At 46.9% G+C, this 22,963-nt stretch overlaps 1 protein-coding gene across 3 annotated transcripts in view; it reads right to left on the reverse strand.

The window, feature by feature from the left end:
• Positions 1-22,963, reverse strand: part of DYNC2H1 (dynein cytoplasmic 2 heavy chain 1) — a 3,314,293-nt gene that overhangs the window by 1,801,372 nt on the left and 1,489,958 nt on the right. For all 3 annotated transcript variants that reach the window (XM_069639013.1, XM_069639012.1, XM_069639011.1), the window contains exon 43: positions 13,020-13,266. In XM_069639013.1, coding sequence (XP_069495114.1) covers positions 13,020-13,266 — 247 coding nt within the window. The remainder of the gene's footprint in view (positions 1-13,019; positions 13,267-22,963) is intronic.

A 22,963-nucleotide genomic window follows, 5' to 3' on the forward strand; every position in this document is an offset into this window, starting at 1 on the left:
GGTAGAGGGCAGTCATTGGCTGTGGTCAGTATGACGCAGAGACCAGTGATTGGTTACTACTACGAAAGACAGATCAGAAACGAAACTGATACTGGTTTTTTCTTTACCGAGGATTCCCAGCCTGACGACGGGGAATATTCATGAGCATGTGAATCCATGCCAGACCCCATGCTGGAGAAGCAATGTCGTTAGGAAGGGGAGCAGAGCCGGAAGAAAGGACTTATAAAATCCTGGTGTAAAGCCGTCTTCCCCTGGAGCCTTACCTAACTTCAACCGCCCAATAGCCATCCCAATTTCATCCCCAGTGATTGAAGCTTCCAGGCATTCTGATTCCGGTTTCGTGAGCCGGGGGAGATTGGAGTCTGCCAGATAGTTCCCTATTTCATCACTGACTGCTGTCTCTTCACTCCTGTACAGCCCATCATTAAACACTGCAAATGCTTCCTGGTTCCCCTCAGCCGAACCCTCAGAGGCCTTCCCTCCACCTCCGTAGCCCACCTCTCTGCGTGCTGAACACTTAGCCTAGCTGCCAAGAGAGCGTCCACCTTGTCCCCTTTCTCATAAAACTCCTGTTTCAAGAATTGTAGGCTGCAGACTATCTTTCCTTCCTCAAGGATTCTCAATTCCTCCCTCACTCCCCTCGCGTCTTGGATGAGGTCCCCCTTCCATCTGTAGTCAACTGCGCCCGCTCCTCTTAGATCGTTATTTTGTCTCTCAGTCCTCTTTCTATGAGGGTGCGCTCCATCTTTCTATGGGCCCCTTCTCTAATAAGTATCCCTCTCCATGTAGCCTTCGCTGCATCCCACACAATGTCCTTACGCACCTCCCCTGTGCCATTTTGTTCGAAAAACTCAGTGATACCCTTCTCCATCTCTTCCCTAAAACATGGATCCTTCCACAGAGACTTGTTGCATCTCCACTTCGAGCCTCTCGTGCAAAGGCCAACCAATATCAACTGATACAATGTCATGATGAGACCAACTAATAGGATGGATGGCTGACCCCCGTGCAGATTCCCATATGTCCCTGGATATATATAGGTAGTCTATTCTCGTCAAAGTTCCATGTGGAGCGGAATAAAAGGCGAACCTCTGTCATGCAGATGGAAATACCGCCATACATCCGGCATCCCGTAGAGCTCCATCATCAATCCCATTTCCCTGCCTGCCTGATTCTGGGGCTCCTGCTCCCCGGGGCGCCCGGATTGTCGGTCCATGCTGATATCGCTCCAGACATTCAAGTCTCCTCCCAGTATGAAGTGGCCCCCTCACTCATTAATAATGTTTTCCAGGGTTCTCTGCAAGAACCTCCATTGACCTTGATTGGGGGCGAACATCATGGCAAATGTGAACCTGAGTCCCCGAATTAGACCCGATATCGAAACCGCCCTTCCCTCCACATCAGACCACACTTTTGTGACTTCTATTTGGAGCCCCCTACAGACCAGAATCTTAACCCCAGCCTTCCTAGTTATCACAGAGCCCCAGTATGCTCCCCCCACCAGACCACAGGGGATCCTCCGTTCTTCACCCCTCAAGTATTTTGTTTCCTGGAGGAATAGGATATTCATCCCTGATCTTCTATATTCCCTCGCAACAAGAGACCGCTTAGCCGGGCAGTTTATCCCTTTAACATTCAGCGTGCACACCCTCAGGCTGTCCCCTTTATTCCCCCCCTTTAGTCAGCCATACTCTTATCTTGTGACCCTTCTTGTTGTGCCTCCTGAGAACGGAAGTGTGCATATATCAGTGTCGGATCCAGAAATTCCAAAATTCATCTTCTGAAACTTCCTTGATCCGGCGACCTGCTTCCTTTGAGGGCCCTTAATACGCCATTGTCTGTTCACTCTGCCTTCGCCTTGTGAGCCCGAACCCCTCCTCCCCCAATCAGCTCCCCAATTGTTTTGTTCATCTCATCCTGTGTAGCAAGTCAGTACTTCAGGCCCCCTAATTCAAAAGGTAATAGAGAACGGAAGTCCTCCTTTCTCATTTAGCCATTTCGTCAAGATGAGACACATTCTTTGTGAGGGTCAGTGAAGACAGGTCTCGAAAGATTGTGATCCTGGCCTCACCCATCAGTACAGGCCCCTTATCCCTCGCCCTTTCCAGAATTCTGATTTAATCTAGGTAATTATGTTATATTATGTTATGAAAACAGGCCAGGATCAACCTCTGGCCCTCCCCAAACCCCCGGCTCTATGGACCCTCTCTATTTTCATCTCATCAATGGAGTCATCTTCAAAAAGGAAAATAGTAATGTCATGCATGACCCTCCTCAGGGCTCTCTCTGATTTGCCCTCCACCTCCGGTATCCCAAAGAAACGTAGGTTATTTCTCCATTCGCGGTTCTCGAAATCGGCCATCAGCAAGATCATCTCTGCGTCTCTTCGCTCAATTTTGCTTATCCTTGCGTCCATCTGTGTCAGGTCCATTGGCATTGAGGCTTTTAAACTGTTTATTTAGGTGGAGTTTGGGTTGAGTTCATAGTTTTTTCCTTAACTTCGTGTTAGCCAGCTGCAGTTCTCCCAGACCAAGATGGTCTACTTCCTTCTCAGCAATTGATTGGCTACAGTCAACTGTGATGTAACAGTGATGCAGTTTGGAACCTCAGGAGAGGTTCTAAACTGCCTTTCATTCAATATCCCTAGGAGTGGGGTCACAGCGCTCAAGGGCTCCAGTGAAAACTAAAGAAACCAAGAAAAGAAACCATAGAAGACACATTTCCAGGAAGATCTCTTCAGAAAGAGCCAAAGACTCATGTTATGTATTCCATCCATACATAATTACGCCACAAGTCTCAAGTATAGATAGGAATCTTTAGTTTAATTGGAGAAACCCCCGAGGAGGCCAACTTCTTTTCATTAACATCTTCGTGTATGGTCTCATCAACATTCTGGAACCATACACGAAGATGTTGTCATGGTTACAGAACCTTGTGTGCATGCATTCTTAACATATCCTCACATCTCCCTTGCTAAATAAATATAAATAAATATTGAAAACTTTTGAATATCTTAAAATACAATTTCTGCTATGCTGTGCATACATAACTATATATATAAATCTCAACTTTAACTTCTACGAAATTATAAAGGATACATATCTTAATGTTACCACGATTGTAACATCTAAGCTGGTCCAATTCCTCAGTCCAACTTCTCAGTTTCCAGTTCTCAATAATACACAAAATCTTGTTTACGGTTCCACATCCTTTTCCTATGTCTTGGTATTGACTGAGCATTGTCATTCCTTCCTTCATGTGAATTTCCTTGTACTTTCTCTTCCTGTGTACTTCCTTTGCTCTTCACACTTGTCTCATCATTCTTTTTCTTGATATTCATCTCTTGAGATGTTTCTCCATACCATTCCCTTTCACTTCTCATTACCTCCTCCTCCTTTGCCAAAACAACATCATCACACGACCATTTCTTGCCATCCTCTAAAATCACGGATTTCTTTGAGCATTCCATCACCCTTTGAAGAGGACGATATCTTGACTCTCCTTTCATTACACGTTTTGGTTCTCTCACTCTTACCCAATCACCTTTCACAATTTGACTTTCTTGTACATGTTTTTGCTTGTCATAGTATCTTTTATACTCCTCTTGTTTTTTTTTACTCTGATGACAATGTCTTCCAAATTTATCTCTGTATTTCTTTTGTTCATCATCCAAGCTGGCTTAAGTCTATTTGTAGATAACCTTCCTCTCATCAATGTGAATGGAACTTCTTCAGTTATTGAATGTGGGGTAACTTTGTATGTGTTGAGAGCCTCCTTGAGTGTCTCTTTCCATGGTAAACCATTTATAATGGCCAATTGGATAATGCCTTTTATGAAACGATTCATCCTCTCCACCAAACCGTTCCCCATTGGATGATATAAGGCCGTTGTGCTGTGTTTAATGGCTCTATCTTTCAGAAACTTTTGCAATTCCACAGATATGAATTGAGCTCCATTATCAGACACTAACTCTTGTGGTTCTCCTTCTCTGTTAAAGATTTCTTCCAAAAACTTCACAACCTTGATAGCCGACACAGAGTCCTCAACAATACCACATTCCACCCATTTGGACATATAATCCACCAACACTATGAGGAATATTTTTTGTGATTCCAAAGTTTCATATGGTCCAGCTATATCAATAGCTAATTTTGTCCATACTGTACTGGGAATAGTCACCGGCTGTAACGGGGTTGTCCTAATCAATTTACTTTTGTCACTTACTGCACATGCAGTACAATCTCTAACCAGAGATTCCATTTCACCCCACATATTAGGCCACCAATAAGCTGTCCTTACTCTTCTTTTTGTCAACATTTTTCCCACGTGCCCTTCATGGGCAATGTCCATAATCCTCTTCCTCAAGTTTGTCGGAGGTATTACACGTTCTCCTCGATATACACATATCGTATCACTAGACAACTCATCTTTAAATCTCTCCCAGTACTTTACATTGTCATCAATATCTTTCCAACCACTCTCAATGGCTCTTCTCAACATTTCCTGTTCCGGGTCACATTCTCTGGCTCTTACCCATTCCTCCTTTGAGAAACTCGGGTGTACTTGAGCTACAATGCAATCCATGTTTTCTTCTTCCATGCATTCATCTTTGTCCTCACAATCACCCGCAAACTCCTCACACGGCAGGCGAGAAAAGCAATCTGCTACCACGTTGTTTTTTCCTGGAGTGTATTTTATGGTCACATTAAACTGCGTGATGATCAGTGTCCATCTCCTTATGCGTGGAGATGTCATGTGAGGATTTTTTGAGTTTAAAACATGGACAAGTGGTTTATGATCTGTTCTAATGTCCACTGGGATGCCCCAAATCAAACTTTTGAAGTGTTCTAATATCCACTTAACCCCAAGAGCTTCCTTCTCTATCGTTGAATAATGTCTTTCAGCACCTCTTAATGTCCTTAAGGCAAAGGCAATTGGAACAATTTCACCTGCTTGCACTTGTTCTAGTACACCTCCCAATCCTATATTACTTGCATCCACTGATATTCTTGTCTTGGCACTTGAATCAAACAACTTTAACACTGGTGCTTTATTGATCAATGTTTTGATTTGCTCAAATTCACTCCTACAATCTTCAGACCACATAAACTTCACACCTTTGCACATCAAGCTTCTCATTTTCTCAGTTCTATCTGAATAATGGTCAATGAATTTCGAGTAGTATTCTGTTAAACCCATGAAACTCCTGAGTTGGTCCTTGTTCTTAGGATCAGAAATTTTTAGAATGGTGTCTACCAATGATTCCTTTGGCATTATACCATCAGCATTTATCCGATGACCCAAGTATGTTACCTCACTATCCTTGATCTTGCACTTTTCAATTTTTAGTGTCATTCCTTTCTGTTGCAGAACCTTTAGTACACCTAATAACTTCGCATCATGATCTTCTTGAGAAATCCCCGATACCAATATATCATCCTGGAAATAATGTACTCCTTGTAAACCTTCAAATAAATGATGCATTAATCTCTGGAATACAGCGGCTGCTGAAGCCAACCCAAAAGGCATTCTCTTGTATCGAAAAGCTCCCAATGGTGTTACAAAAGATGTTAAGTGTCTAGACTCTTCCTCTAATACAACTTGATGATATGCTGACGATAGATCTAACGTCGTAAAATACTTTGCTGGCTTCATGGTGGTCAACATTTCCCCAATGTTCGGCAAAGGATGTCGATCTACCCATATGTTGGCATTTAAGTCTCTTAAGTCCACGCACATCCTGATGGATCCATCCGTTTTTTTTACAATTACAATCGGGGATAACCACTCTGAGCTTTCAATGGGTTCGATGACATCTTGCATGCATAATCTTTCTAATTCACTCTTCAATGCCTCTCTGGTACCAATGGGTATGTTCCTCACTTTATGTACCACTGGTTTTGCACCTCTTTTGAGTATAATCCGATGTTCAAATCCTTTGAGTAAACCTATTTTATCACTAAATACTTTGGGGAAAGCCTTTGCCAAATTCTCTGCGGTATCACAACTTTTCTCAGTTATGCACAAAATGGGTACATTTTCACCTGGATGAATTCTCATTTTCAAGGATGCTTGTTCCCACCATCCTACTATCGAAAACCCATTCTCAGCCACATACAATCTGCAGTATGTTTTCCTCCCTTCAAAATTGAGATGTACCCAAACAAACCCTATAATGTTGATGGGTGTTTTTCCATACCCTGTTGCATTTATTCTTGTCATCTGTAGCTCTTCCATTCTTTTCTTCAATACAGTAACATATGTCTCCACATCAACCATCGTATAAGGAGATCCAGTATCCACCATCACTTGTAAAGTTATGCCATCTACCTCCATGGCGACCCACGGTCCCACGTTTTTTTCACCTGGTGCAACAGCTAGTATCTGAACTCTGCCTTCAAGCTGATTCGTGACTGCCACCAAGTTGCTTGGACCACCCATTTCCTCCAATGCCTTTATACTCATCATTGCTGCACCTCTGCCTCTATTGTATCGTCCAGTATTTCTTCCAAACCGGCTATTAAATCTACCTCTTCCTCTATTGTTGCGACACATTTTTCCAAAATGCCCTACATGTCCACATCTGAAACATTCCGCTGACATTGCCGGACAGTCTTTTTCTGCGTTGGCATGTTTATACCATCCACAATTTGAACATCTAGCATGTTGTTTGAACATGCCTGCTCTTTCTTGTCTAGGACCATTATTTGTCTCTGACCTGACCAATCTCTTAACCATGGCAATCAGTTCGTCTTCCTGGATGTCATGCTGCCCATCCTCCATGTCTTGAACCGATTTGATTTCTACATTCTCCAATTTGTTTTGGACTTCCTTCATGCATTTTTCACCAAGTTCGATTGACCTGGCTATCTCAATTGTCTTGTCCAATGTGGGGTTCTTTGCCTGCCACAAACGTTGTTGAATACGAGGATCTGCCACATGCAACACCATCTGATCCCTCAAATATTCATCCGCTACCCCTGTGAAGGCACAGGTAGCCATCAAACCCCTTAGTGCAGCCAAATATGAGTCTATGCTTTCTCCCTTACTTTGTTTCCTCGTGAAAAATCTGCATCTCTCCAGTACAATATTAGTTTTATTTCCAAAATGTTTGCTAAGTTTGGCAATCGCTGTGTCATATTTCCTAGCTCCACTCAAAGATTCTTCCCAATTCACTTCATCATGTTCCAATTCAGGTAATGTCCTGAAAACTCTTAGTGCCTCTGCACCAATGCAATTTAGAAGTGTAGCCTCCTTCTGATCATCACTGTACCTCGAGCCTCCTATTGCCCTCAGATACACTTGGAAATTATCTTGCCACTGTTCCCATGGACAATTTGGATTACCAGGCAATGGCAAAAACTTCACTGGGGCAGATATGGTCTGCATGATGCACTGGTATGCAAAGAAATCTTTTCCTGACAATATTATATCCAGTTTGACACTTCACTGGCTGTACTTTGTCTTTTTCTTCTTATTTCGAATTATCAAATCATCCACTCTTGCACATATTTTAAATCAGTCCAGTTTATATATATAACATATAATATCTCCCTCTCTCATCACGTGAACTTCCACTGTAAACCGCTCCTTCCGCACACACTCGGCGTGCACTATATTGTTTTCCACTTGATCGCGTAATTCCTTCACCCTTAATGATGCCTTAAAATGGCGGCACGCATAGCACGCACTGAGGTCCTTTTCTCTAATGCACTAGACGGTTGGTCCGCTCTCGCGCAGCGTCCATATAATGCCGTTCCTAGTAAGTATTAGCATTAACAGTTCCTTATTTGTTGTTTTTTTTTTCCGTTGCGCCGCTCACCTCCTTACTTGTTAGCATATTCCCCTCATAGGTTTCAGCATTATCACAGCTTCTGGTGACATACGGCATCAATGTTCATCTCATGTATCACACTCCTCACGCTGTGCCCGGGGGCTCTCTCCATGAAAACAACTCCTCGTCGCCAATTGTTATGTATTCCATCCATACATAATTACGCCACAAGTCTCAAGTATAGATAGGAATCTTTAGTTTAATTGGAGAAACCCCCGAGGAGGCCAACTTCTTTTCATTAACATCTTCGTGTATGGTCTCATCAACATTCTGGAACCATACACGAAGATGTTGTCATGGTTACAGAACCTTGTGTGCATGCATTCTTAACATATCCTCACAACTCATTTACTCAGATAAGTCACAGAGAAAGACTATTCATTAATACAGTTAAAGTGAAAGAGAATTGTACAGTATTTATTCAAAGACTGAGGAAGAAAAGTTTTCAATAGAGATTACAAGTTGTATTTATTACAAGTTCTTAAAGTACAATTATTTGCCTATTTTTGTTTACAAATGGAATTAACTTGTGCGCGTCAGCTTTTCTGTTTTTAAAGTGAATGAAACATTGTGCCGGCTTGCGCGCTTGTTTTTTCCCTGAAGCATTGAAATGTTTTCTTACGCGTTGTGAATCTAGCCGCATTTGAGGAGCGGACCTAGTTACGCGCGCGTGTACGTGTAATTGAAGGCCAATGTGAGTTACGGCGGAGTGTTTAGCCTACGCAGCTCTTTGGTTCAATACCGAAATTCGTTATTCCATTGCTGATCTGTTCCGGTGTGCGCTTTTGTTTCAAGGCGATCAGCTGAGGAGTCGGTTCGTCTTTTATGCGCGCAGCAAGGAGGTTCCTTTTTACAATTAAGAATCTGGCGCATGGGACAGCGATTTCTCGTGCGGATCCAGCTCAGGGAAATAACATTTCTTCAGTAAGTAGCAGTGCCTTAAATGAAGATGTAGACTGTGTAGCATATTAAGAAAAATCGCCAAAGAGCAGCTGCAGTGAATATTCATCTATGAAAAGGTGCAGAGTTTAATAATCTGATAAAGCAAATACAACAGTAAAGTCCTCCAGGCAATTCAGCACAGAAATAGTGAGAGAGAATTAACAAAGTAGTTTGCTTGCAAGCAATTGAGCTGAACTTTGTAAAGAGACTCAAGTTCAGCAAAAACCATTTAATTGAAAGCTGATACTTAGGAATTGGGATCCGGTCTGCCTGAGTACGCAAACCGGACAGCTTTGTTCTGGCCTCCATATAACCCAGGGCCCGGTTGGGATGCTCTGATGGGATATCACTCCTCCTCCTTACTTTACGTCAGAAGGTACAGTCTGTCCGGGCCCTCCCCTTCCCACAGGCTCCCCTTCAATGGGAAACCGTCAGCCTGTGGGTCGTCCAATGGGAATGTTCCACAATGCCACCTACCGGGGGGATTGAGGTCAGCGTTCTGGGGACAAGGCGGGCACACGCCCTGTGCTCTGAGCTCACACTTCTCCCACAGACCTCTACTTGCTGAAATAACGCTGAGTCCACTTCCTTCCCCAATGGGTCTGCTCCTTTCCACTATTCAGGAGCTCTGCCCCAAGGGTGACTCCAGGTCTCGTGTGGGGCTTGGTCCGCCGATACCACCAATGTTCCACTCTGTGCACCGCAGCAGCAGAACCCTTCCGTGCCCCTATTCCCTGGAGGTGGGCACACACCCCAGGACTGCAGGCCCACACCTCCTGTGATGCACCCCCTCTTTTGGCTCAATTTATGGTCACCCACGTGCCTCGTGATCCTGCGGCGCACTCCTGCCTTCAGAGTTTGTATCCCATCTCTACCTGCTGGTCCAGGCCTGTCTGCTACCACCGGGAGGTCCACCTGCAGGTCACCACTGTTGTTCCGTCGCCTTCCTCAGTTGTCCATTCATGTCCCTCCGGACACCTCACCACCCCTTGTCTCAGCACCCCTGGAGGCTGGCACACGGCCCTTTATTTGGTGGTCCATACCTCGAGGGTGTTTGTTCTGTGTGGCCGGACCACTTCCTCCTTCTCAGGCCATCGTCATCTGAATCCAGCTACCCACACAGCTGGTGGCCCCAAATGTTCAGTGGCACCTCAGTCTCACAGCCACGTCCAGCTGAAATGGGCCCTGGAGCCCCGGGGCGGCCACGTGGTCACACGTCACCTGACCAAGGCACTTTCCTTCCAGACCCTGCTTGGTCCTCCATCTCCCTTTATACAGGCCTTGATCACAGCGCAGCCCGGGTCATCCCTCAATCCTGCACTGTCCCTCACATCCGGCAGTCGGGAGGCCCCAGCTGCAAGTCTCTGCTTGAGGGGCTGGGGGCCTGCTGTCTTTACAGTCCAGCAGAGACTAAATGCCCCCGCCGTATCCCTCAAGGCCCCTGGTCTGGGCCAGATCACCACAGTTCTGATGGGGGGTGGGGAGGGATGGAGCACCGCCAATGGCGTGTCGGGGGGGTAGGGCAAAACCTCCTCAACTCTGTGACTGGAGGGGGTGCGGGAGCCAGGTGGCCCACCTCCACGTCCCGTCACTGCCGAATCTCTGGTGTCTTCCCGCTGCTCTTCTCTCATTTTTCTTTTGCGCCGGCAAGCGGGAGAGATGGATCTCGCCTTCACCGAGTGCAATTTCTTCCGGGTTTTTGCCGAGTTGGAGCCCAATGGCTCAAATATCCACCTTCTGCTCTTCACCTGGTGCGCTATAATTGGGGGACAAGTTCACTACTAACGGCCTGGGTGATGAAGCAGCGCTTTCATGCGACTGTCATGCGCACCCCCCTGGCCTCCCAGGATGTTCTTTTACTTCTTCCTACCAGACTTAGTCAGAAGGAGAGGATAGTCAATAGAGAAGCAGTTGGAGAAGATAGGAGAAACAGAGAGCACCATAAAGGATGCAGAGGGAGGGGAAGGGGGAGAAAGAGGCGGGAGGTGAGGGGGAGATACTAGGGGCACGCACAAGAGGAGGGGTACAAGCAAACGAGACACGAACGAGTCAAGAACAAATTATAAAATACACGATGGGCTCTAAGAGGCAAAGAAGAAGAGCAGTCAAGTAGCTGTGAACAAAACCAATTAACAGCCTAAGTACGAGGGAACCTGAAAGAAAAAGGACAAAGCAGGGAACAACCAGGCAGAGGGGGAGGCAAGAACAGACCGATGGTCAGGGGAACATAAAGAGAAGAGTGATAAACATCCAGAAGTAGGTAGTACAAGTATACAGCAAGAACGAGGGAACCTGAAAGAAAAGGACACAGCAGGGAGCAACCAGACAGATGGGGGTCTAGGTAACTGAACAGTGATCAAGGGAAACTACGGAGAGGAGTAAAAAACAAATGGCGGTAGGCAGTACAAATAACAGCAATCAAAGATAGCAGATGCAGGAACAGTGTAATCAAGAAAGGGGGCCTAGAAGAAGAAACCGAGCAACACAGCGTAGCAACAGGGTCGGGGGGGGGAAGGAGGGGCAGATGCAGGCTACACGGGACACACAGGGCACATGGGTGCTAGCGAACCCGAGGATGGTAGGGCACACACGATCAAGGATTGCAAGGGAACCGTGCGGGCTAAGGCCGCGAAGGAACGAGCGTAGCCATGGATGGAATGTCATGGAGCACACGCAATCAAGAATTACGAGGGACCACGCAGGCTGAGGAGGCGCATGCGCGAGCGAAGCCAAGGATGCAAGGAGCGGGGAGCACAAACGATCAAGGATTGTGAGGGACCACACAGGCAGAGGACACAGAGGGGTGACCTTAAGGAAGGGTGCAAGGAGCCACGCAGGTAGGAAACAGGGAGGGGGGCGCATCCGGGCAAGGGCAGATCACAGGGGTAGGGGGTACGCAGTCAGAGGGGCTAAGAAGTGCAGCGCAAGCTAACTCCCCACAACTTCTTACCTGGCGGCCACAGACAGGAGGGTGAGATGTCCGCACTCACTGTCTGCGCCGCAGACCCCTTTATCGCCAAACACCTGTGTCGTTCAACACTGCGGCCTTGTCCTGCGAGGGCTTTGTCACAGAGGGTCCGAAAATTAGATTTTATAGGCTTGGAAGCGTGGACGTAGCAAACACTCTACGTGTCATTGTGCAGCGTCTCCTGCGAACCTGCGTCATTCAACACTGTAGCCTTGTCCTGCGAGGGCTTTGCTGCAGAGGTTCTGAACCTCGTATTTCATAGGCTCGGAAGCGTGGACGTAGCAAAGGTGCTACGTGTCGTCGGGTAGCGTCTCCTGCGTACCTGCGTCATTCAACACTGCAGCCTTGTCCTGTGAGTTTATTGTTTGACCCATCCAGGCGCTCCTGTGTTAAACTAGTTCAAAGGACACAATCCCATATATGTTGTAGGTAAAGTCATTATAAGGAGTTTAACCTAACCACATAAAGTTTTGAAATAAAAATCCTCTGCCTGAATTTAATGGCCCTGCCCGCCACCTTCTGCGCTCCTTCCTGAAACCATACCATCTGAAATCCGGTGATCCATATTTTCCAAAACACACTTTTCTTTTATCCACATCTACGTTTATCACACATGCCTTGTTCATCAAAAAATATCAGTAAAATATTTCTCCTCACCACCAGACTTCAGATACATACTCTTGATTTCTATATCTTAAACAACTATAAATGAGTCTTTATCGGCATTCCTGCATGCACCTCATCTCACCATTGTAATCCATCTATTCAAGTACATTTAACGTCACTATCTTTTTCTCATAAACATTAATTTTGTCTACCTTGCTTTTACATCACTCTTTCGATTACTTTTGTTCTCGATTGGGTGGAAATGTTTCCATGGTCAGGGCCTTCCTATTTATTTCTCTTTTCTTTCCATTCTATTATGTTCCAAATTGTATTCTTTGCCCACCATCATCCAATCTTGTTTACAATACTTCTCCCCCCCCCAATGCATCTAAACTCTATCATCCATGGTTAGTATGCTATCCCATGTTCGCTTCCAGTCTTGATATCTGGCACCGGCTTTGCTCAGCAAATTTCCCATTAAACACTGACCCACCCTGCTTATATCCTACTAGCAATTTAAAATGTTTTACCACATGTGTTTTACTCTCTGCATAATTAATTGGTGAAAGGGCACTGTAAACAAAACCAAAAACAATAATTATTTGAAACATTCACAAAACCTCTAAATCTAAGGATTATTCATCACTGTATGAAGATAAAAGTGCATACCTGCTGCAAAAAGGCCACCAAGGTGCTAGTTCCCCATTTATCAGGTTTGGGCAAGTTGATATCTTTCAGATACAAGACGAGCCGTTCACAATCTTTTGGTCTGTACACGCGTCCAGTATTCGTACTAAGTACAAGACAAGTCTGACTCAACTTCTGCAGAACATGGCGTGAGGTGGTCTGTGCACTACAATGAACTATGGCAATCTGAGTTGATCGGAGTTGGGAAAAGGCATAACGAAGAAGCATTCTGCAAACAGTGAAAAGAAATAGGTCATACAACCTACAGCTGAATTGACGATTAGTCCAAACATATTTGTTTATTTTGAAAAAATAATTACCTTGCTTGCACAATTTGTCCTACGAGTACCCTATTCATCTTGAATATCCATCTTTTCAAATGTCCACATCCATGCTAGACAATACTCACACAATCATACCGTTAACACTGGAAGGGATAGCTTTGAAAGTGACATCACACTTGTTCATGCCGTGCTTTTTTCATCTTTAAAGAAAGTCACATTTACCAACCACCAAAACTGAAATTTAAATTATAACCAGGGATTTTTAAGAAATAGACAAAAAAGGGGCCATTTAGAATCTGCAAGAAGAATGACCATTGTGCATCATAGTGACAAATAATTGTTAACTAAACACTAAATTGACCAAAACAAAGCAATACCTCCACTAAACAAGCAGTTTCACGACTGATAGGATGATACATGCACAGCCTTAAACACTGAAGTTAAGTGGAGCAGTGCACCATGCTGGTAAAGGATAAGGGGTTGGAGTTACAGAAAAGGGTGTGGGAAGAGAGGACTAAGAAGAGGGGACTGGCGTGGGAAGAGAGTATCAGGGGAGAAGAACCCCTGATGAACAAAGAGGAGAAATTACTTACCAGTAATGTTTTTTCTATGGATTCTTCTCCCCCAGATTCCTCATCTTGACAGATATGCATCTAGCATCAGCTGCTACGAACATTTTTTTACATGGGGCATAGGGTCGCTCGATATCGTCTTCGACGACTTTCTCGTTTTCGGTCGCACCACTCCTCCACAAAGGACATGGGGCCTCATTTACGACCCTGGCGCTAGTGGTTTAACGGCGCCGTAAAGAGCGTTGGCGCCGTTAAACCATTAGCGCCTGATTACAAGGTCCCTTAGCGGGTTGGAGGCTTTAACGCCTGCTTTTTGCAGGCGTTAAAATCCAACCCGCTAAGGGACCTTGGAGCTAATTACGGCAACCGTAATTTACGGTGCCGTAATTAGCGCCTTCCCCATCCCCATTATGCCCTAGGGGGCAAAATGGGAATGGGGAAGGGCAAATGGTGAATGGGGAATTACCGCCCCCGCCAACTTTGTGATGGGAGCGGTAATTCCGCCATCCACCATGCCGGAGACCGGCATGGACCATGGTTCTAATAGCACCATGGTCCAGCGCCTGGGTCGTAATGAGGCCCATGGCATTAATTGCCATATTAAAGGGATGCACTATGCCCCCTTACCTCAGTTCCCCACTTTCTGCCCCAAGGGTCATCCTGCTAGAGGGAACATGCAATAATGGGGAAAGGAAATCAAAACAAACAGCGAGATGCTTGCTTACCTTTTGCTTATTTATTTTATTTATTGAGTATTTGTATGGCGCCTACAGCAGAAAGTGTTTCCAGGCGCCACAAGAAAAAAGGCGGGTGGGGGAGCACAGAGGAGAAACAGCAATAATGGTCCTATTAGACCTTGCGACATTCGGATCGTGCTAGTGCAGTATCAAGAAGTGCAGGAGGGGTGAGGGATGGGGTAGGGAGAGAGGACGGAGGGAGAAGTGCTGGAGGGAGGGGGCACAAGGGCTGGGCATGTGCTAAGGGGTGCCCAGGAGGCCAAGTGCCAGGGGGAGCAAGAGGTAGGGGTAAGGATGAGGGGGGAGGACCAGCCTAAGAAGGCTGGTCAGGGAAGGGTGCTCTTTGCTTCATCTTCGAAACAAAGCCAGAAGAAACTGGGCAGCCTGGCAACCAATGGTTGCTGTCCCAACGTAGCACTCTGCTCCTCACATCATCAGCATATTGACGCGTGACAGCAGATAGCAATCGAGACTGTGGACTTCCAAGCAGGGTAGGCTAGGATGGCGAGGAGGACTCTGTGGCAGAAAAATCCATAGACAGAACATTACTGCTTAGTAATTTCTCCTATAATGGATTGCATACTCCCACCGATTCCTCATATTGATAGACTCCTAAAGCAGTATCCATGCTGGTGGAGGGTTGGAACTCACACCAAGGGAATCTGGAGGCCTGCGGCTCTGCGGGCAATACGTAAGCTGTAATAATTGGCAAATGTCTGTAAAGAGGACCATGATGCCACACAACAAATGTCTCTAGATGGTACTCCCCTCCCGAGGAGGCCTCAACCCCTCTTGTAAATGCTGCCGGTACCTCTTTACCAGCGTTCTGATAACATTCAGAAATGCACAGCACTATCCAGCGAGTGATAGTTTGCTTAGTATCTGCTCGCCCCAGACTGGGTTGCGAAAACGCAATGATCAACTGGTCATCCTTTCTGAAAGAGCCCGTTCTAGCCAGGTAAAAACCCAGCGCCCTCTTGGGATCCACCCTGTGAAGTCACTCCTCATCCTAAGAAGGATGGGGTGGAGGGTATAACACTGGAAGATCAATGCTCTGGCTCAGATGAAATTCTGACAAGACCTTTGGTAAAAAATAAACATAGGGCACACTTTCAGGGATACTTTCTCCTTAAAAAATCTCAGGAAGGGGGCTTTGCGAGAGAGCGCCTGCAATTCATTGACCTTTCGCGTGGATGTGATTGCCACCAAGAAGGCAGTCGTCAATCTGACGAGTCTGATGGGAGCCGAATGCAATGGCTCAAACAGAGCCGCCATCAGGATGGTGAGAACCAAGTTCAAATCCTGATCTGGGACCACAAAAGGCAAAGGAGGGAAAGAATTAACTAGACCCTTCAAGAACTGGGCCACCACTGGAACAGTAAAGAAAGAACTTTGCTCTGGGGTCCTTTTGAACAAGGAAAGAGGCACCAGATACTCTACCATGCCCATTTGTAAGCCTGATTTGGCTAAGGCCAACAAAAACTCCATCACCCAGGAGGTGGAAGACGACATGGGATCCACTCCCTTCACTTGGACCAAAACACAAAATGACTCCATTTGCATGCGTACAGAGACACAGCCAACAACACCTCTAGCACCTCTTTGTCGAGGTCCCAGTCCTCGTACCTCAGACTCTCAAGAGCCAAGCATGCAGGTTGAGAGGGTCCAGGTTTGGGCGCAGCACATTGCTTACTGACTGTGACAAGAGGTCCTGCCTTCAAGGAAGCAGAAGAGGAGGGCATATGGCCAGTTCCAGGAGATCTAGGTACTGCGGCGTCCTCGCCCAGACCAGGACAATCGGGATCAGGTGAGCCCTGAATCTCTGGAACCTCCTGAGAACCCAAGGGATGACCGGCAATGGTGGGAACACAAAATGGAGTTCAAAGACCCACTCCACCAGAAACGCATCCCCCAATGCGCCCCTGGAGTGGAATTCCATCGAACAGCACTGCTTGCATTTCATTTGGTCTTTCGTCACAACTGTTGGGGTGCAACATCAGGGGAAGATCTCGGTACATAGCTCCAACTTGTGAGAGACCAAACGCTGCCTGCTCACAGCGTCCACCAACCCATTCTCCACCCCTGCCAGATGAGCTGCAGTATCTGAGATGTTGTTCCCCAGCATCCAGAACCATAGCTGCATGGCCTCTCTCTGCAGAGTCAGTGATCTCATGCCTCCCTGTTTGTTGAGGTAGTGCATGGTAACGGTGTTGTCTGTTAACACCAGTACATGTTTGCCATGCAGAGAAGGCACAAAAGCTGCCAGCGCCAGTGTGACTGCTCGTAGCTCCAGCAGACTGAGGTGGTAATCTTTCTCCTTCTGAGACCAATGGCCGCTGATCTGGAGAGAGCCACAATGAGTTCCCCAGCCCTTCAGTGAGGTGTCTGTGACAACCTGCTCCTCTGGTCATGGCACCCAGAAAGGTTCTCTTACCAACATGTTCGGCCTGTCGCGCCACCAGGCCAGGCCGTTCACCACAGACCCTGACACCTGGAGGACATCCGAAATCTCACCAAAATACTGCAACCATTGCTCCCGAGACTGGGGAGGCGCGCCTGCGGCACTAGGATGATGCAGGATGCCATGAGGCCCAGCATGTGCAGGAAAGCCGGTGCCGGGAGACGTCTGGAATTCTGGAAGAGAATGGTAATTTTTGCCACGTTGGTGGCTCTCTCCCAGGAGGGGTGGGGGAGATACATTCCCCTCCCGGGTATCCAAGAATGCCCTGATGAACTGGTGCTTTTGCAGTGGTGAGGTCTGTGGTTTCTGTAAGTTCAGGGAGAAAGCCAAGTTGTGCAGTAGAGAACAGGTGTCCTCGAAGTGCAGACCATCATGCTCTGATAAGTGAATCGTCCAGTAAAGCCGTTACCACTGCCATCAGCTTGGTAAACACTGTGGGAGTGGAGAGGCAGACACAAATACATCATTCTCAACATTAGTCATTTTATTAACAAAGAGGGGTTTGGATGAAGGCCTAACTTTCCCGATCCTAGTGTGAATGTGCCTTCCTATGAAACTAAAACTAAAGCAGGAGGACCTTGTGTCCAAATTCAATCTTACTCTCACACCAACATGAACAAGCCAACAAAGCAAGTTAAATGTTTCAAATTTCAACTTAATAGAAAAGTGCAACAACTCAAATATATAAGTTCAACAAAAACACGTCTGCCAGGAATATCTCCCTTTTGGTTCACTTAAAAGTCTCCTGCCAGGCATCTACTTCCAAAAAGGATTAACTACCCGATACCCTTATCAGGCTTCTCTTTAACATTCACTCTTTTCTTAGGTATTTTTACAATTGAATCTTCTTCAGTGGCAGAACGCTTGTTGACTTCAGTTAGCACTTGCACCAATCTCCCTCATATTGCCATCCCTTATATGAGGGTTGTTCAAGCTCCTTCTGTCACCCTCCTTTATGATGTCTCTTGATAATGCTTGTTCCGGGTTTCCTCCAACTGACATCTCATGTCAGGAGAATTGCACCACATTCGCCTTTTCCTTTCACTTATATTTGGTCGTTATTAAAAGTTACTTTCAAAATACTTTTGAGCAAAAATGCATGTCCAAGGGACCCCTTCAAAGTTAGGCTGACTCACTGGTTCCCTGTGTGTCGGCTAAGGTGTGCTCGCAAGGGGCCAGCTTCCCCTTCTGGGCAGAGTCTCTTTGGGGCTCCATGTCTGCTCTCCCGACCTTTGCTGCCAAGACCTGCACAGCTGTGCTGGACGGTTACCAGACATTTCGTCGAAAGAAAATGGTCGACAAGACATTTGGTCGAAACCATTTGGTCGAAAGACAAATGGTCGAATTTTTTATTTTTTTTTATTTTCACTTTTTTTGTTTTTTTGGGGGGTCCCCCCAACCCCCTTTTTTTTCCAAAAAAACCTTTTTTTCCCCTAAACTAAAACCTAAAAAATATATATATAAATTAAACAAAAAAATCGACCATTTGGTTTTCGACCAAATTCCGTCGTCCAAATGTCTCTCGACGAAATGTCCGGACACCGTGCTGGACCACACTCTCCTACCAGCCCCGCTGTGCACTGTTTGCTCTCGCTCTCCCGGAGTTCCTCTCCACCGTTGCTGAGTGATGCTGACCTGTTTCTGGCAGGTGACTCCTTCTCCCCACGGCCCTCCGTGGCTTTTTTCATCTGCCACTGGTCATGCTTCCCACTCTGTGCACTCTACAGCCCTCCTTCTCTATCTCTCCCTCTTCCTTCGTCCTTCTCGTTCCAGACGTTCCTCTTGTCATCCTCCCTGCCACAGATGATCTGGGGGTTTAAATGTCCAGCGTAATTGACTTAGACTGCACATTGTTTTCAAAGTCACATTTCCCCCACATGAACTCCTTATGCCTCTTCGTCACAGTACTTAAAGCTTTCTGGGACTTGGAGTTCCAATAAGTTTCAAATGATTTTGGATCACATTGTTGAACAGTTGTGCTTGAAATACAATCACCAAAAACATCAGATGTTTTACAACAATATGCCATAAAAGAAAAAAACTTTGGTATTAAGGTTTCCACCTCACAGAAAGGGGAAGAATACTGCGGCTCTCCTTCTGGGGACAGCACCTCACCTCAGCCTTTATCTCCTCCCCCATGATCCTCCCTCCTGACACCACCCTCAGGATCAGGTAGTGGCTGCCTTTCCATGGCCATGCGGGAGGAGACCAACACTGGGGAATCAATGATGACTCTGCAGGATACATCACAGCTCCCCAATGTCGAACCATAGGAACTGCCTATGCTTTCTGTGTATAGACACATTAAAAGTGTCCTGAAGGTCCAGCAACACCAGCCAGTCTTGGAACTGCAGAGCCTGGAAAATGTCCCTTAATGTCACCATTCTGAATGTGTCCTTCCTCAGGAATTTGTTCAAATCCCTGAGGTCCAGAATGGGACGGATCCCACCCCCTTTCTTGGGGACCAAGAAGTATCAGGAATACTATCCCATACGTATTTCCTTGGTTGGCACTTTCTTTACTGCTCCCTTCAAAAGAAGGGCCTGCTGCTCTTCCTAGAGCTCCCGTTCAGGCTGTGAGAAGAGAGGTAGTGGTTTTTCTCGAAGTCTCTTAACAAATGGTAGGCAGTAGCCCCACTTGATCAACTCAAGGACCCAGGCGTCAGACGTGATTTCCTCCCATTTGCCCAAGAATCCAGAGAATCTCCCACCAACCGGGCAAGTATGGAGGGAGACCTCAACAAGGTTTCTGGGGCACCATCAACACAGCAGGAGTAGTAGTTGACTGCCTTGACCCTCCTCTGCCTCTTCCCGTGGGGATCTGTGTAGCCCATGTTTGGCCTGGGGCACTTGTGCCCTTCTGGGAAAGGTGGAGTACCTCCTGCAGCCCTGTCCTCTGGACCCAAAGGAAAAGCTCTGCCGTGGACGCTGCTGCTGCACGGCTAACTCTAGCATTTTAGCTGTAAGATTAGAGTCCTTGAATTTCTCTAGTGACTCATTGGCTTTAGGGCCTAAACAGATGTTCTCTGTTGAAGGCAAGGTCCAGCAGCTTTGACTGGATGTTCAGGAAAAAACCTGACTCTGCAGGACCGTCACTGCACATGGCACGACCCATACAGTCTGCAGCATCCAAACCTGCTTGGAGCACTTGACAGGCCATTTCCTTACCATCAGCAATTATCTCAAGAAAACCATTCCTGACCTCTCCCTCCCAGAGGTGATTCAATATTTCCGGAGGGGGGCTCCAGAGGTCACGTGAACATTTTACAAAGAGATAAGAGGCATTAACGGCTGTAAGAGCCATGCTCCCTGATTCAGAAACGTTCTTTGCCAAAGCATTGACTCTCTTCGACTCCCCATGAGGGGGTGGTTCGATGTCGAGGGCCTAGACGTAACCAATGCAGCCTGCACCACCAACCCCTCAGGGTGTGGGTGGGCCTTCAAGAACGGTACATTGCCTCTTTCCGGCTTATACTTTTTTGTGAGCTCTGAGTCGACCACCGATGTCTAGCACGGATGATGCCTCAAAGTCATGACCAGATCCACTATGATGGCATTGAACGGTAAAGCTTGCTCAGTCTGCGACCCTCTGTCGAGGATGTCAGTAAGGTCATACTGCAACACCAGCATCATCAGAGCACTGAGGACTAAAGCTACGATGACCTTCTCGACCGCCTTCCAACTGATTGGAATTCAAAGTCCAGAGTCATGTCTAGTCCGCTGGTGTGGTGCAAGCCTTCTGCCAGTTGCAGAAAGCCAGCCAAGTCCAGCATAAAATCCAGCAACAGATCCAATGCCACATCCCCCATCGGTTCGAACCTGAAAGGTACCTGGTCGCCCTCATCGAAAATCTAGCGCGTTGAGTCGAAGAACACAGATCTAAAATCCGGTATGAAGTTTCAATCATCCAAGGCTTCCGCAGGTGAGGGGCTGCTGATGGTATCAGCGCAGGAGTAGGTTTCTTCTTCGGGGTCTCGCTCAAGGGCGGTTAACCTCCCTTAGCTGCCTTCGTGCTGGATGGACCAGGCATGGTCCGAGCAAATCTTCCTTCGGTGTTGAGGCCGTAGACATACCAGCCGAGGCTTTTTCAAAAATCTACATCATTTGCCTCTTTAATCCTCCCACTCCTTATTAGACGCACCCTTCGCCGGGACGGGTTACCCTTACAGTCTGAGTCGGAATCACATCTGCATCAGTGTTTCTTTTTTTGCAACGACAAGGAGTGGTGGGTTTCTCTATGTGAGTGTAACGCTTACCTTGGTGCTCTGCAGGAACGCTCGGGTTCTCCGTTGTCTGTTCCCACTACTCGTCTCCCCAAACCCTTGCAGCGGAATATGAAACACACTGCCGGTGTTGGAGTGAAAAGGAATGGGTTGTTGGGATGAAATCTCTGGATGGGCTGGTATCTCGTGGGCTGCCCAATGCAAAGGGATTACCTAGGGCAAAACACAGGTGTAAGCTATGACTCAGTGCCTCCCAACCCCAGTTCCATCCACCCCCTGGGAAAGGCCGAACTCACCTTCACTACTGAGATTAGATGTATGATATGGGAGATATCTGTTGCCAGTTGCGTCACTGGGGTGCTGCTCGCTCAGTCCAGTTGTAGCTCGACCGATGTGGATGGGGCGCTCGCTCAACCCAAGTCCCTTCATGCGCCAATAGTGTCCTCCTGGAGAAAGGATCCCCAGCCACATATGAATTGTTTTACACCGTCCGATTCAGTCTTTGCACTGTTTTTTCCAATTGTGTTACTCTTCCTTTCTTTCAGGTTGTCTTCTCGAGATGCAGCTCCCTTGGCGCTCTGTAGGGCAATCTCCAGACAGAAGCTGAGGCGGAGCCCTGGATCGATGATGCGCGGAAGTAATTGTTCCCCAAAAAGTTTTTTGTGTTTTTCTTGAGCGGTTCTTTACTAGCTGGTCTTTCTGTGTTTTGCAGGTGTCCTCATGACGGTCGCTGGATTAACAGAATAAGGAACCCTTTCTTGCTGTGCTGTGGATCGGTGAGCGTTCAGCTGCAGAAGCAGGAACAACGCGAAGCACCGAAAGAGGCGCAGGCGTTGCTTTTATACCATGCCACTCCCAGTGCACTAGTAAGCGTTGTGCAATGCTTGGCTGTGGGCCCCTTTGTAGCCATGTTGGGTGTAAGCAGGACGGCCATGGCGGGAGCCATGTTGGGAGGGCACCTCATACCTGGATTCAGTTCTTATTCTGGCAAAAGGTTGCCTGGATGAGAACGCCAGGAGCGAACCAAGGTGCTCCAGCCTTTCGCTTTCTTACAGATGGGAACACCCACATGGGAAGTGTGTAGGGTGCAAGGGTGCCCAGGATATGGGTTGTTTTTGGCTTGGTTGGTAATCATGATAGCGAGTGTGAACGCTTCATGGACTGCTTGTGGCATTTTCCTTCCTGATATTTCTCATGAGTAGACCCCTCGGTATCGTGCGCCGAGGCTCAAGGGACCGACTTCGTCCGGGATTTAGACTGTGTTCTGTTGAGCGCCAGTTCTGCAGTTTTCCTTCAGCGCCTTTGGATTCATTGCCAGACAAGAACCACATTGCTCAGTATCATGTCCGATGCCAAGCCACCACACACCTTGCCTTGCTAGACAGGTGTGTAATTTAGCAAATTGATCCTCAATATGACTACACTGCACTACTTAGCTGATTTGGTACGCACCACACAACCTTGGTCACCTACCACTTACTTGTATACATCACCCCTTGCTTGTAAATAACATACAGCAACAGACATCTAGTGCATTATGTATCTGACAGGCATATATACAGTCCTACTGCGGGCCATACTAGCTCTGATCTCAGTGACTAGCACTATAGGCCCATATACCCTACCTGCACCTAACTCAACCATAATAGC

Source organism: Ambystoma mexicanum, chromosome 7q (genome assembly GCF_040938575.1).
Source record: "Ambystoma mexicanum isolate Mex_15411 chromosome 7q, UKY_AmexF1_1, whole genome shotgun sequence".
In the NCBI taxonomy this organism is placed as follows: domain Eukaryota; kingdom Metazoa; phylum Chordata; class Amphibia; order Caudata; family Ambystomatidae; genus Ambystoma; species Ambystoma mexicanum.